Here is a 13,362-nt window from a genome sequence, read left to right as displayed (position 1 = left end):
TTTTTTTTTTTTTTTTTTTGTGTGTGTGTGTGTGTGTATGTGTAGTACTGGGGATCAAACATCCCAAGGCCTTGTGTATGCTAAGCAGGTACACTAACACTGAACTACACCCCCAGTCCTCAGACATTATTTCGTCAAGTAGTCTTTGTACTCCATTTCTCTCTGAACTTCTGAGACTCCTATGTGTATGTGTTGATAAACTTGATGGTAGGATTACAGGTATGTGCCATCATGCCCAGCCTTTCTTGTAGTTGTTCAGACATGGTCTTCTTTAGCCTCCAAAATAATTTACAATAGCTGATTTTAAGTCTTTATCTAGTAAGCCCAACTTTGTTTAGGAAGACAGACACAGTATCTTTTGTTTTTTGTTTTTTCTTATGTATGCCTTAGTTTTCCTTTTGCATTGTATGTCTTATAATTTTGTTAATAATGAGATATTTTAAATATGGTGGCAGCTCTGGATTCTCCTCACTTTGCTCCCCAGGGTTTATTTTGTTTTTGCTTATTGCCAGTGTAACTTGTTTAGTGACTTTTTTGAACTAATCCTATAAGGTTTGTATTCTATTTGTGAGTAAATCTCTACTCAGGTAGCTTTCTGGTCATCTAATGTTTTGACAGATTTCCTTAAATGCCTGGGATTAGTGAATCTTCCAGTGTTGCCAAGGGCCTCTGTGTGCATGTTGGGGCAGCACTCAACACTCAGCCAGCCACTTTATAACTCTCCTTTAGCTTTCACTTTCTGCTTGTGCAGAGCCTCAGAGTCAGCCAGGGGTGCATGCTTAGGACCCTTTCAGGTCTTTCACAGAGCCTCTGTACATGCATGTGACCTTCTAGATTCCCCAAAGTATGTGAGAGCTTTTCACATTTCCTATGATCATCTCATTGCTCAGCTTCTTTTTAAGCCTTTGGATTAATCTGTTTGTCATAACTATTATGCATCACCTTAAGTAGCTGTGACATTAAGTACTTGCCTTTAAACATTTTCATGAATTCCTCCTAGGGAGAGGCTTTTAGTACTAGGCTTTGAAAGAAAGCTCTAACTCTTTTCTGCTTGCTACTGGGAATGTAGAGTGTTATTTTTCAAGGATACCACTGAGCTAGGGGAAGGTGAATGTGTCTAGTTCAAGTTAAAATGCCATAAAGCTCCCTGTTCTGAGATTCAGCTATTTGTCTTGAGTAAATGCTCTCCTAAGTTTCTGAAAGCCTTTGGTTAATTTCTAGAGTTCTGATAAAGCTCTTTGTGACAATTTAAACAAAAATTAGTTGTAGATGGACACAATACCTTTATTTAATTTATTTAATTATATGTGATGCTGAGGATTGAACCCAGTACCTCATACATGCTGGGCAAGCACTCTACCACTGAGCTACAACCCCAGACCAACAATTTTTTTTTTTTAATGCCAGGGATTGAACCCAGGAGCACTTGACCACTGAGCCACATTCCCAGCCCTTTTTAAAAAATATTGTTTTAGTTGTAGATGGACACAATACCTTTATTTTATTTATTTTTATGTGGTGCTGAGGATCAAACCCAGTGCCTTACACGTGCTAGGCAAGCACTCTGACACTGAGCTACAACCCCAGTCCCCCCAGTCATTTTTATTTTCAGACACTAGATATTATGACACCATTTCTCACCATGTATTTCAGTATGCATTTCTAGAAATAGGGACATTTTCTCATATAACAATAATTCCATTATACATAACAAAATTAATGGTTATTCAGTAATTCTTTGATGTTCATCTAATTCTAAGCCAATAATCAAATTTCCTAAATTGTTTAACCAAACAAAGGTACTACAATGAATCTGTTTAAATCAGGATCTAAATAGGGTCCACATGGCATTTGGCTGTCTTGCCTTTTAAGTCTCTTTCTGTGATAGCTAGGCATGATGGCACATGCCTGTAATCACAGTCACTGGTGGGGGCTGAGGCAGGATGATTGCAAGTTTGAGGCTAGCCTCAGCAACTTAGTGAGGCCCTAAGCAACTTATTAAGACCCTGTCTCAAAATTAAAAACCATAAATAAATAAAAAGAACTGAAGAGTAGGGCATGGTGGTGCATATCTGTAATCCCAGTGGCTTGCTTAGGAGGCTGAGGCAGGAGGATTGCAAGTTCAAAGCCAGCCTTGGCAAAAGTGAGGTACTAAGCAACTCAGTTGAGACCCTGTCTCTAAATAAAATGCTAAAAAGAGCTGGAGATGTGGCTTAGTGGTCAAGTGCCCTTGGTTTCAATCTCCAGTACCTTGATAAACAAATCCATAACAGTGCTCACTTCAGCAGCACATAACGCTAGAATTGGAATAATACAGAGAAGATTAGCATGGTCCCTACACAAGGATGATGTGCAAATTTGTGAATCATTCCATATTTTTAAAAAATCTAACATTCCCCTTTTTGTTTTATCCTATTTTTGTTGTAGAAATGGTATAATGACCCTGTAGTTCATCTTGCCTTCTAGATTTGTCTGTTTGCTTCCATGTGACATTGTCTTTTTAAAGAGATTAAGCCAGTTATCTGATATGCAGAATGTTTGCTTCTTTTCTCAAGGTAATATTTAATTTTTTCTTCTGTCCCTATGTTTCGTAAACACTGGAAGTAATATGAATGACTTGCATTATTTTAACACCTTAGCAACTTTCCAGGTGGACCTTTGAATTTCCTGTTGCATCACATCAAGAGGCATATGATATTGTGTTTTCTCACTACTAGTGACACTAAAGTTAGTACATAGTTAATTGTGCTAAGTAGACTAAGGTAATGGTCCCCTGATAGCACCATTTTAAAGTTAGGTTTTGTTCTTGAGACTGGCAAGTTGTCTGTAAATTAATAATTTGGTAGTATGTGAATATGTAATTCTCTAGAATCCATAGTTTCATCAGGGCTTGCAAACTTGTGATTTTTCTAATTGTTATTTCTTCTACATTTATTAGCTGGCATTTTTTCTATAAAGAAGAGCTGTCCCTCCTCATCAAAATAACCTATTTGGTTATTTTGTAATATTCTTTCTATCGAAAAGATGGGATGAGGGCTGGGGATGTGGCTCAAGCGGTAGCACGCTCACCTGGCATGCGTGCGGCCTGGGTTCGATCCTCAGTACCACATAAAAAGATGTTGTGTCTGCCAAAAACTAAAGAATAAATTAAAAAAAAAAACGATGGGATGAATAACTATTTTTGATTTAATGTGTTAAAGGTGCTACATAAAAGCATTTTGTAAGAGTCATGCCCTTGGGCTGGGGTTGTAGCTCAGTGGTAGAGTGCTTGCCTAGCATGTGTGAGGCACTGCGTTCAATTCTCAGCACCGCTAAATAAATAAATAAATAAATAAATAAATAAATACAATAAAGGTCTATCAACAACTAAAAAACATTTAAAAAAAGAGTTATGGCCTTGTTCATAGACAAAAAAACACACATCAACAATATCAGACAAGGTGATATGTGTTGTGTATCAAGTGACTTGTACAGATCATAAGTTCAAATGAAGAAAAGATAAATGGAACCAGAGAAGTTCTAAAAGTTTTCATAGGTATTGTTTTCAATATATCTTTGAAGGTTGGGTAAGTTTTGACTAGGCAGTATGGAAGAGCATACTCTAGGTAGTGTGGATGATGAGGATGAAGGCACAGGGAGAGAGGATGAGCTGTACATACAGTGAGGTATAATAAGGAAGCTATCTGTCTGGAAAAGCTGAGAATATGGATGTCTTAGTCCATTTTCTTAAGCTATACCAGAATATCACAGACTGGGTAAATTCTAAACAATGGGAGTTTATTTGACTCATGCTTCTTGAGGTTGGAATGTCCAAGAGCATGATACTGGCATCTGGTGAGGGCTTTGTGCTACATCATGCTATAGCAGAAGGCATCACATAATGAGAGAGCAAGCAAGAATGAGCAAGCTAAAATTCCCCTTTTATAACTAACTTGCTTCCACAAAAACAACTTTAATCCATTCATGAGGGTGGTGCTACCATGACCTAATTAGCTCTTAAAAGTTTTACCTCCTAGCCAGGCATGGTGGCACATGCCTATAATCCCAGCGGCTTGGGAGACTAGTTCAAAGCCAGCATCAGCAATGGTGAGGCACTAAGCACCTCAGTGAGACCCTTTCTCTAAATAAAATAGGGGTGGGGATGTGGCTCAGTGGTTGAGTGTCCTTGAGTACAACCCCTGGTAGTCCCCCCGCCCCTGAAAAAAAAGTTCTACCTCCTAATACCATTATAGTGGCAAATAAATTTCCACAGGAGTTTTGGAGGGCACATTCAAACCATAACAGTGGGTGTGGAAATAAGGATAGGGAGGGGGCTGGGATTGTGGCTCAGTGGTAGAGCACTTGCCTAGCATGTATGAGGCACTGGGTTTGATTCTCAGCACTGCATATAAATAAATGAATAAGATAAAGGCCCATCAACAACTAAAGACATTTAAATAAATAAGGGTAGAGAGGAATGGAGGCCAGGAGCAAAAAACATGGACAACCTTAAATACCCAATCAGGTAGGTGAACTTTTATTCTGTTATCAGGTGTGCTTTGAGTATTTGTAAATTATCTACTTACCTTATAGGAAGCAAAACCTGGCTTTGTGAAAAGCTGGAAGCAGGAAGGCCAGTGAAACTACTTTTGGGGAAGTTGAAGGTGGAGATAATAATTGACATGCAGATAAATGTCTCAGAGAGTGACACCTTCTCCTATTTCCCTTGCAGCCCGTGTGACCCCAACTCTACCCAAGCAGGACCGTCCTGTACGTGAGGGGACCCGAGTCGCTTCCATTGAGACAGGTTTGGCTGCAGCAGCTGCAAAGCTGGCCCAGCAGGTAAGTGCCTGCCACCCGGTAGTGGCTCTTCTGCTGATCCCTGTTTGACTAAGATCCTCAAAACTCAGACCTTCAAGCTGATAAGATCTCACTATTGTCTCTGTGGGTTGTGGGAAACCTTTGATCTTTGACCTTGGCAATATCCCAACCCCCTACAATATCCTTCATATCCTAGTTCTAAGACAAGCTACTTCCATAGGGTTACATAGTTGACATGTTTTAGGACAAAAGAAAACATGGGGCCAGAGAAAAGCCCTTGCTGATATTACTTGCCTTTCTTGGGTGTATATTAAAAAAAAAAAAAAACAACTCAGATCAACATGTCCTTTGCCCCCACATGAAGTGCCAAAGAGGTGACTCAGCTGAGTACACTTAAGTCTTTGGTCACCCATCAGTATAGGAATTTGGTCTATTAGAAAGAGGTTTTACTTATTCTCTTCTCCAAATACTATTACCTTGATTTTCATCCCCTGCTTCTAAAGAAAACAGCTATTGTTTTTTTGTCCTAACAGGTCATCTTCACTACAATTAATTTTACCCCTTAGAATTATACTTTACAAAATTCTTTAACATATGTAATATGCTCAGAAACCCTAGGAGCATTTGGAGGTAAATCTTCTCATTCTTTTCTTATCAAAATTCCTTTAGCTCCTCATGCCACATCCTGTAGTGTGAGCATTATTGAGCTAACTCTAGATTATGTGCTTCCATGTACAATGTCTAATGTAAAATGCCCAGTAGCCTTGTTCAATAGGTGATATTTTCATCATTTTGCAGGTGAAGAAAATGAGGCTCACTTTAAGTGACTAGTCCAAGATAAGACAGCCATTAAATGGAGGAGACAAGATTCATACTCATCCTTTAACTTCAAATTTCATGTTACTTGGATATTTAAATAAAGTGAAATAGTCAAGTGCTTATTTATTTTAGTAATTACATCCTATTTAAATTAAATTTAATAGAATGATGTTTTTCACATGATGGTCTATGGAGCTATAGAGTTTTTAAAAAATGTTTTGGAGGCTATTGTTGGGAACCAGCACAGACTGAGCAGGCCAGGTGGCCCTTCAAAACTTCTTTCTGTTATGTATATCCCAGTGCCATGTAAGGTGTAATTTGAACAAAAGGTGGGGGTGATTTACCACTTTAAATAAACAGATAAATTAAAGGTGTGACAACTATTCTTAGTGCCTTTTTAGGAGTAACTTCTATTTATGATGATTAGGGATTACTTCAAAGAACAGGTTAAAATTGGAGAAGGCTTTTGAAGTCTAAACTTTTGGTAGGAGACAGGAAGCCATTCTAGGAGAAAAGAAGTCCTTAGTACATCAAACAAGGACCTCTTCATTTGATCTCTAGTCACTTCTCCTTGCTGACCTCCTGCCAGACTCTCATGCACAGCCTTTGCACCAGCCATACTACACTACAGTACTCTTGATTCATTCCATGTATCAGATTTTTTCATGCCTTTGTGTCTTTGCACAAGCCATTCCTTCTGCCCAGTGTGCCTTTTCTAATGCTTTATCTGACACTCTTTCACACCACCTACCACCACTTTATTTCAGTGGCTTTCTTTGCTTCCACAGCATTCTCTCATGGTGTTTAGGGTGATAAGTATATTTTTATGTGTCCTTTATTAAACTATAAATGCTTCAAGTGTAGGGATCTATTTAACTTGGCATCCCCACTATGGTAAGCATATGTATTTATTCAGTGCTGGGATAAGTGAATGAATGAATGAGTTTTTCTGGATTGGAGACTTCATGTTGGGACATGGAATAAAATAAGTAATGGTTAAAAGAAAAGGGTTCTGGATCTAGCCTACCTGGCTTTGAATCCTAGCAGTACCACTTGGATAAATTATTTAATTTCTCTTTGCTTCAATTTCCTAATAAACTTTCTTAGGATTAAATGAGATTTTGTATGTAGACGGACAGACACACATACACACACACACACACACACACACACATTGTTAATAATGGCACTTTGTATGGAGTAAGTACCACTGGCATGTTAGCTTCCCGTCATCAACATAGGGATTGGCTAGATGTAAGTGGCCAGATGGTGGAAGATCATGAATGTAAATCCAGAGCATTCAAACTTGGGGACCTGCTAACACTTTTTTTTGGGGGGGGTGTACTGGGGATTGAACTCGGGGGCATTTGACCACTGAGCCACATCCCCAGCCTCATTTTGTATGTTATTTAGAGACAGGGTCTCACTGAGTTGCTTAATGCCTTGCTTTTGCTGAGGCTGGCTTTGAACTTGCGATCCTCCTGCCTCAGCCTCCTGAGCTGTTGGGATTACAGGCATGCGCCACTATGCCTGGCCTATTAACAGATTTTTGAGCAGGGAAATTGGCAAGGTGAAAATGGTCCTGTAATAAGAGAATGTAATCATCTATGAGTATATCTAGATAAATTATATGAGAAAGAGACTGGCTGCAAAGGTAGAAAAATTTAGGCTAGTTGATCTAGATATGAAGAGATCATTTCTGGAATCAGATGAGAGAAAAGGTTACAGAAATACCATTCCTGATATGGGTGGAATAGAAGTGTGGCTGAAAAAGATTCTGAAGCCAGATGGCTTGGGTCTGAATCCCAACTTGGCCATGTACTGGTCCTGTGACTTTGGCAAAATGGCTTAGCCTTTCTTTGCCAGTTGCTTCATTCTTCAAATGGGATTATATTTCTTCTCAAGTTCTTTTAAGTATTAAATGAATAACTTTAAAATACTGCCTGGCATGTATTACTAATATTATTATTCTTGTCCCCAGAAATTGCTATGGTAGCCACAGCCTGTCAGATCCTCCAAAGGCAGGAGTAGATTCGTGTTGCCAAGAGAAGGCAAAGAAATGTAATCACTGAGTTGTTCTTTGTGGCTGTGTAGCATTTCAGAAGGTGAAGTCGTTTACATGCTCTCAGCACCACCTTTCCAGGTTCTCAGGGCTCCAGATGCCCACTATACAGGTACCCACTATGCAGTGGATAGTAGATCCATAGAGCAATGGATGGATGAAATCCAAGATATTGGGAGAAGTGACACAACTCCTTATTCATACCTCCCATCCAAAATTGAGGTTTTAGATCTGTCTACCTGGAAGATTGTCAAGTCCTCTGTTAGAAGAAAAAGACCAGCAAAATGAAGAAAAGCCATTGTAAGAAATTAAGATAGAATAATAATTTACCACTTGTTGAGTTCCTTCCATGTGCTATGTATTTTTACAGCATCGTTTTATGTAATCTTTCCAACAACCCTGAAAAGTGGACATTATTTTGCCCATTTTGCAGATGAGGCAGCTGAGATTCAGAAAGGTTAGTTACTGACTATAGTCATCCAATTTAGGGAGCACTAGCCTGGATTTCAACCCAGGCTTACCTCATTGCAAAGCTAATCATCTTTCTATTCTCAGATGTTCCATTTAAAAAAGTTTTCAGGGTGTGTCTTCAGATAGATCTGGTTAAATATTAGATTCAACTATTTTTCAGCTATTAAACTTTGGAGACAAGTTGCTTTATATTCCTGCTCCTGTTTTCTTATCTGTAAAATGAGGGGTTTTCTTTCTTAGGACTGTTATGAGGATTAAGTAGGTTAAAGTATATAAAGTACCTCAGCTGCTGGTTTAAATTTAATTGTTGTTATAAGCGTTCATGATCCACCTTATTAGTGATAATTTTAGGACCCAAACCCAAAGTCTCCAAATTCATTTACAATTCTCTTGCCACTGTACTGATAAATGGCAGTGATGACTTATGGATGAATGGTACCTCAGGTATTGAAAGGTCTGTGTGTTGTGTGTATTAACAGACTAGACTTAGTGGGGAGGGGGTAGTGGATTGCAGAATGTTGATGATTATCTTGTTCCTTTTCTGGGAAATTATCTTATTTGATTCACTCCTGAATCATCCTTCCCATTTGACTTGTGTTTCAGGAGCTACAGAAGGCCCAAAAGAAGAAATATATTAAGAAGAAGCCTTTGCTGAAGGAGGTAGAACAGCCTCGCCCTCAAGACTCCAATCTCAGCGTGGCAATACCAGCCCCAACACTGGTTACTGCACCCCAGCCTCTTGCCTCTTCCTCACCCCTGCCTCCTCCTGAGCCTAAACAAGAGGCTCTGTCAGGAAGTCTTGCTGACCATGAGTATACTGCTCGACCCAATGCCTTTGGCATGGCCCAGGCAAACCGCAGCACCACACCCATGGCCCCCGGCGTTTTCTTGACCCAGCGGCGCCCTTCAATTGGGTCCCAGAGCAATCAGGCAGGACAAGGTACAATAGCCGTATGGTAGTAACGAGGGTTCTGAACCTTAAGTTTAGACCATGGAGAGATGTTGACTGATTTTAAGTGGTGACAAGATCAGGTTTAAGATCTTTCTAAAAAAAGATCATTTGATGACCAGAGTGGAGGGTGGGCTGGCAGTAGGAAAGGTACAAAGGAGACACATACATAGATTCATGCAGGAATGAAGAGAAGCTGAAGTTCTGGCCAAGGCAGTAGAAAAGGGAAGGAATATAGTGACCAAATATGGAAATAATCTAATGAGACATAGGAGATGATTCATATAGGGAGGAAGAAAGAGGCAAGAAAGAGTTAGGGGTCTGACCGCCCCCTTTCCTCACTTGTGCCCTCAAAAATTCAGGCCATACAGTCCATAGCTCAAGAGTGCTGAGGTTGGTGTGATGTTGGGGGTTGATGAATATAGGAGTTTCTAATGAAAAAAGGCCCTGGCGATAGCAACATGAGGAACATTGGGCTATAATCACTAATAAGACCTTTTTCTAGCCCTTGTGGGTGTGATAAAAGGACATGGAAGCACACTCATCTCCCTGCAGAATTTTGAAAGGAAAGTGACTGGGCCCAAAAGAAATCAGTGGGGAAAATGAACCAGACAAATTATAACCAGGGAGTTTTATCTGCTGAAGGAGGCCATAGGCAGAAGAATTAAGGTATGTGGTGTTGGATGGAAATAATTAAGGAGGGATTCTTGTCCAGTATGGCCTAAGGATGAAGAAACGTTGTGGGGAGAGGAATAGAGTAGGGGTGGCCTGAGGACAGTTAGTGCTGGAGTTACTGCTAAAGCTTTTGCCATACCCTTTGCTTACTTTTCCCTTCCCCCACAGGAAAGCGTCCCAAAAAGGGCCTGGCCACAGCAAAGCAGAGACTTGGCCGTATCCTGAAAATCCACAGAAATGGCAAGCTACTTCTGTGAGCCGAGTCCCCTTGTGTTCCATCCCTCACCCCTTCACCCCCATTGCCTTCTCCGTTGTCAACTTTCGGGGCACTTCTGGATCCTGTTTGCCCCGGACAAGGTGCTGAGGCGCATTGTCCTGCTTTCTTGGGACTGACCAAAGGCATGGACACCCCCATGGATCTTTCCACTGGTTCCCCTCAACTCCCTTTCCCACTACCACTATGAGCATCCTACCTTCTTTCTCTATACCCCTGAGAAGCAGGTAAATGGGAGAAATTTCCAACTGACTAGAACCCTTATTTCTGTTCCTCCAGCCCCATTTCCCTGCTTTGTCTTTTACTCTTACCCCACTCCCAACCTCCCACCATGTAGCTGGTAGGCAGGATGAGGAGAGGCATGAAGAGATCCTGGGCCCCTGGATATTTCTGTGGCCATGAAGTGGGAGACCCGGTGCTCCACTTTGCAACTCCAACCCTCTCTCTAGAAGACACCCATGTTTCCTTCCCTTTCCCCTCCCTACCAATCCAGTGGATGTACCCACCTGTAGACTTCTTTCTGGGAGAAGGCTGTGGTCTCTGCCCCCTCTTGCCAAATACTTCATGGAAAAAAGAGGAGGGCCCAGAGTCCCCTTACTGCCCCACTGTGGGCTATTGATAGAGGTGGCCTAGAAAGGCTGAATTCACTTATCCTTAAAAGAAAGGAGATTCACTTTTCAAAGTGTGGAGAGGACAGATGCCTAGGTCTTTGACCATCCTCATTGGAGGAAGCTACTTATGGCTGGCTATACATGAAGCTCTTTGTCACAGGGTGAGCCCCAGGGATTTGCCTGGATTTTGAGGTCCTGCAGAACATTATCCATGCAGCTGTGGCTGGGCTCCAGCAGGTGTAAACCTGAAAATACCTGTCACTGAAGCAGATAACCCTGGACCTTCTGGAGAGGGTATCGCAAGACGGTCTACCCCTGGGTCCTTCGTCAAACCTCCTTACTTCTTTTCCCACCTGAGGTCTTAGTCTGGATTAAGACCTCAGAACTCATATCTTCACTCCTGGACCTTTGCACTTGCAGACCATAGGTCAGCATTTAAGCAGAGTGCAGATGGACCACTCACTCATGAGCCCAAGTCTAGGAGAAGAGATGCCCATCTGTGAAGGAGCAGACCATCTTCCCCTCTTTCCTTTGTGTATTCTTTCCATTGTCCAGACAGTGCCCAAACCTCCCTCTTGTCTTGCCTCACTGGCAATCTGGACTTGATGGAGAATGCTCCTTTTCCCACCCCATTTTGGCACTGCCCAAGCGGAGTGTATCCTTGTCCTCTACCCTCCACTCCAACCTCACCCCAGCTTGCCTCAAGCTTCTGGGGAATTTAACAGCTACCATTCAGGCCACAGGGAATTTGTGAGGCTTCCTTTGTCTTCTTTGTGTCTTTGGTTTTATTTCTTCTCCACAGCCCCGCCTCTACTGTCCTTCCTTGGAATCAGGGGTCCCTTAGCCTGTTTGCTTTTTCTACCTTGGGGACCCCAGGGGCCAAGCAGTCCTCCATCTAGTCACACCAAAGGCAAAAAGCCTGGCTACCTCCCCCCTAGCACGTGAGGTCCCTACTCCCCTTTCCTCTGTTTCTACCCAGCTTTGCTTATCTTGGGGATTTCAAGGCAGCAGGGGGTAGTAAGGGGAGGGCAGGAGAAGCCTCTGTCCCAGTGTAGGCAACTACCTGACTAGACACAGACTGCTGTCACCAAGACCAGGTCCCCAGCCCTTTTTCCCATTAACACCCCTTCTTGATCTTTCAAAGGCAGCTAAATTGCTAGCAAATCCCCCTGATTCCTGGCCTCTTTCTCCTCCGTTTCTTTGTTAGAAGTTTCTGTGGAGCTAAACTCAGCCTCCATTTGACTGGGTTCATTTAGTTTAGTAGGGTTCTCAGAGTCTTCTGTTTGTTGTTTTGTGTTGTTTCCAATGAAAAGCAAGTTTACCCTCAGAGTCATGCTTTTCCAAAGAGGCTAGTGTTTTTTTTTTGTTGTTGTTGTTTTTTAATGTTTCAGGTTCTAAGTGAAGTGAGTTGGGGAGGGGTTGGAAGTGGTAGTAAACAAGGTTTAGAACATGGTGAGATAGTTAACTCTGATCTCCAATCCCCAGCAGAGAACTGGGGGTAAAATAGGGGGCAGGGAGAGAGGATTTCTATTCACCTTTAATATATTTTTACAAAAAAAGCAAACAATTTAAAAACAAACCCACCGCTTCTGTACATGTCTAAATATATTTTTAGAAGTGGGTAGGATTGTGAATTTCTGATGCAGGGCCTTTTTATAAATAGGTTAGAATAGTATCATCTGGACTTCTCTGTTGTTTTTTCCCCCTGTTTTTTTCTTATGTTGTGTTACTAATGTAATTTATATTTTTTTTAGATCCTCCCTTTCCTATAGAGATAAAAGTGATTTATCTTGGCAATTGCTTTGCTTGGCATTCTTTTTTCATGGGTGTTGGTGTTGGTGGAGGTGGTGGTTGTGGTGATGGTGGTGTGGTATGGGGTCCAGAAGTGATGCCTTTTCTCTCTCTCTCCATCAGCAAATTATCAGTGAATATTTTCTTGGTACTCAGCCTTAGGTAAGAAGAGAACAGGATTCCTGCCCTCAGGAGGGACTCAGCTGAAGCAGATAATCAAAAGTATAGTGAAGAGAAAAGAAAGGGTACAGCAATCCAAAGGGGGTCTCACAAGTTCAATGGGAAGGCTTTCCATAGCTTCCATGGATTGTTTTTACTTGCTATACCTGTGCCTCTTTCTATGAATATAGGACCCCAGCCCCATGCCCCCACGCTTTCTGATATCTCCTTCAACAGCATCTGTGGTATGATCTGGACCTGACTACTGTGCTGGATCTAATACATCATGTTTGTTTCCTTGTGCCAGGTGCTATTGTGTGTGTGTGTGTGTGTGTGTGAGAGAGAGAGAGAGAGAGAGAGAGAGAGAGAGAGAGTGTGTGTGTGTGTGTGTGTGTGTGTGTGTTGTTTCATCTTCACTAATACCCTTATCCTACCAATGAGGAAACAGGCAAAGTAACTTTCTATCATCACACATATAGTAAGTTCTGGTTCTAGAATCTGTTCTTATCACTTTGTTCTGTGGCTTCTCACTGATAACCCCAACCCTTTATTAAGTGCCTTTTGGGTGATAGGCATGGGTTAGACATTTTACTTAGTATATCTCATTTAGTCATCACTGATAACCCTATGAAGTAATTATCCCTGTTTTTTAGTTATGAAGACAAACTTTCCAGTGGTCTTCCACAGCAGTATCTGCCCAATTCCAAAAATCAAGGTCTTTTCCCTTCACTGTGTGAAAAAAAAATTGTTT

At 41.4% G+C, this 13,362-nt stretch overlaps 1 protein-coding gene and 1 non-coding gene across 2 annotated transcripts in view; both read left to right on the top strand.

Annotated features, from left to right (window-relative positions):
* Positions 1 to 12,458, top strand: part of Phf8 (PHD finger protein 8) — a 93,997-nt gene extending 81,539 nt beyond the window's left edge. Inside the window, exons 18-20 of the mRNA XM_048796696.1 lie at positions 4,712 to 4,821; positions 8,756 to 9,092; positions 9,945 to 12,458. Coding sequence (XP_048652653.1) covers positions 4,712 to 4,821; positions 8,756 to 9,092; positions 9,945 to 10,033 — 536 coding nt within the window. The 3' untranslated portion in view covers positions 10,034 to 12,458. The remainder of the gene's footprint in view (positions 1 to 4,711; positions 4,822 to 8,755; positions 9,093 to 9,944) is intronic.
* On the top strand, positions 2,273 to 2,380 carry LOC125614250. The gene has a single exon (XR_007344861.1). It is a non-coding gene; the product is annotated as a U6 spliceosomal RNA (small nuclear RNA).
* Positions 12,459 to 13,362: the final 904 nt, after the last annotated feature.

The sequence above is a fragment of the Marmota marmota genome, unplaced genomic scaffold (genome assembly GCF_001458135.2).
Source record: "Marmota marmota marmota unplaced genomic scaffold, marMar, whole genome shotgun sequence".
In the NCBI taxonomy this organism is placed as follows: domain Eukaryota; kingdom Metazoa; phylum Chordata; class Mammalia; order Rodentia; family Sciuridae; genus Marmota; species Marmota marmota.
This window is presented reverse-complemented; position numbering and strand designations above follow the sequence as displayed.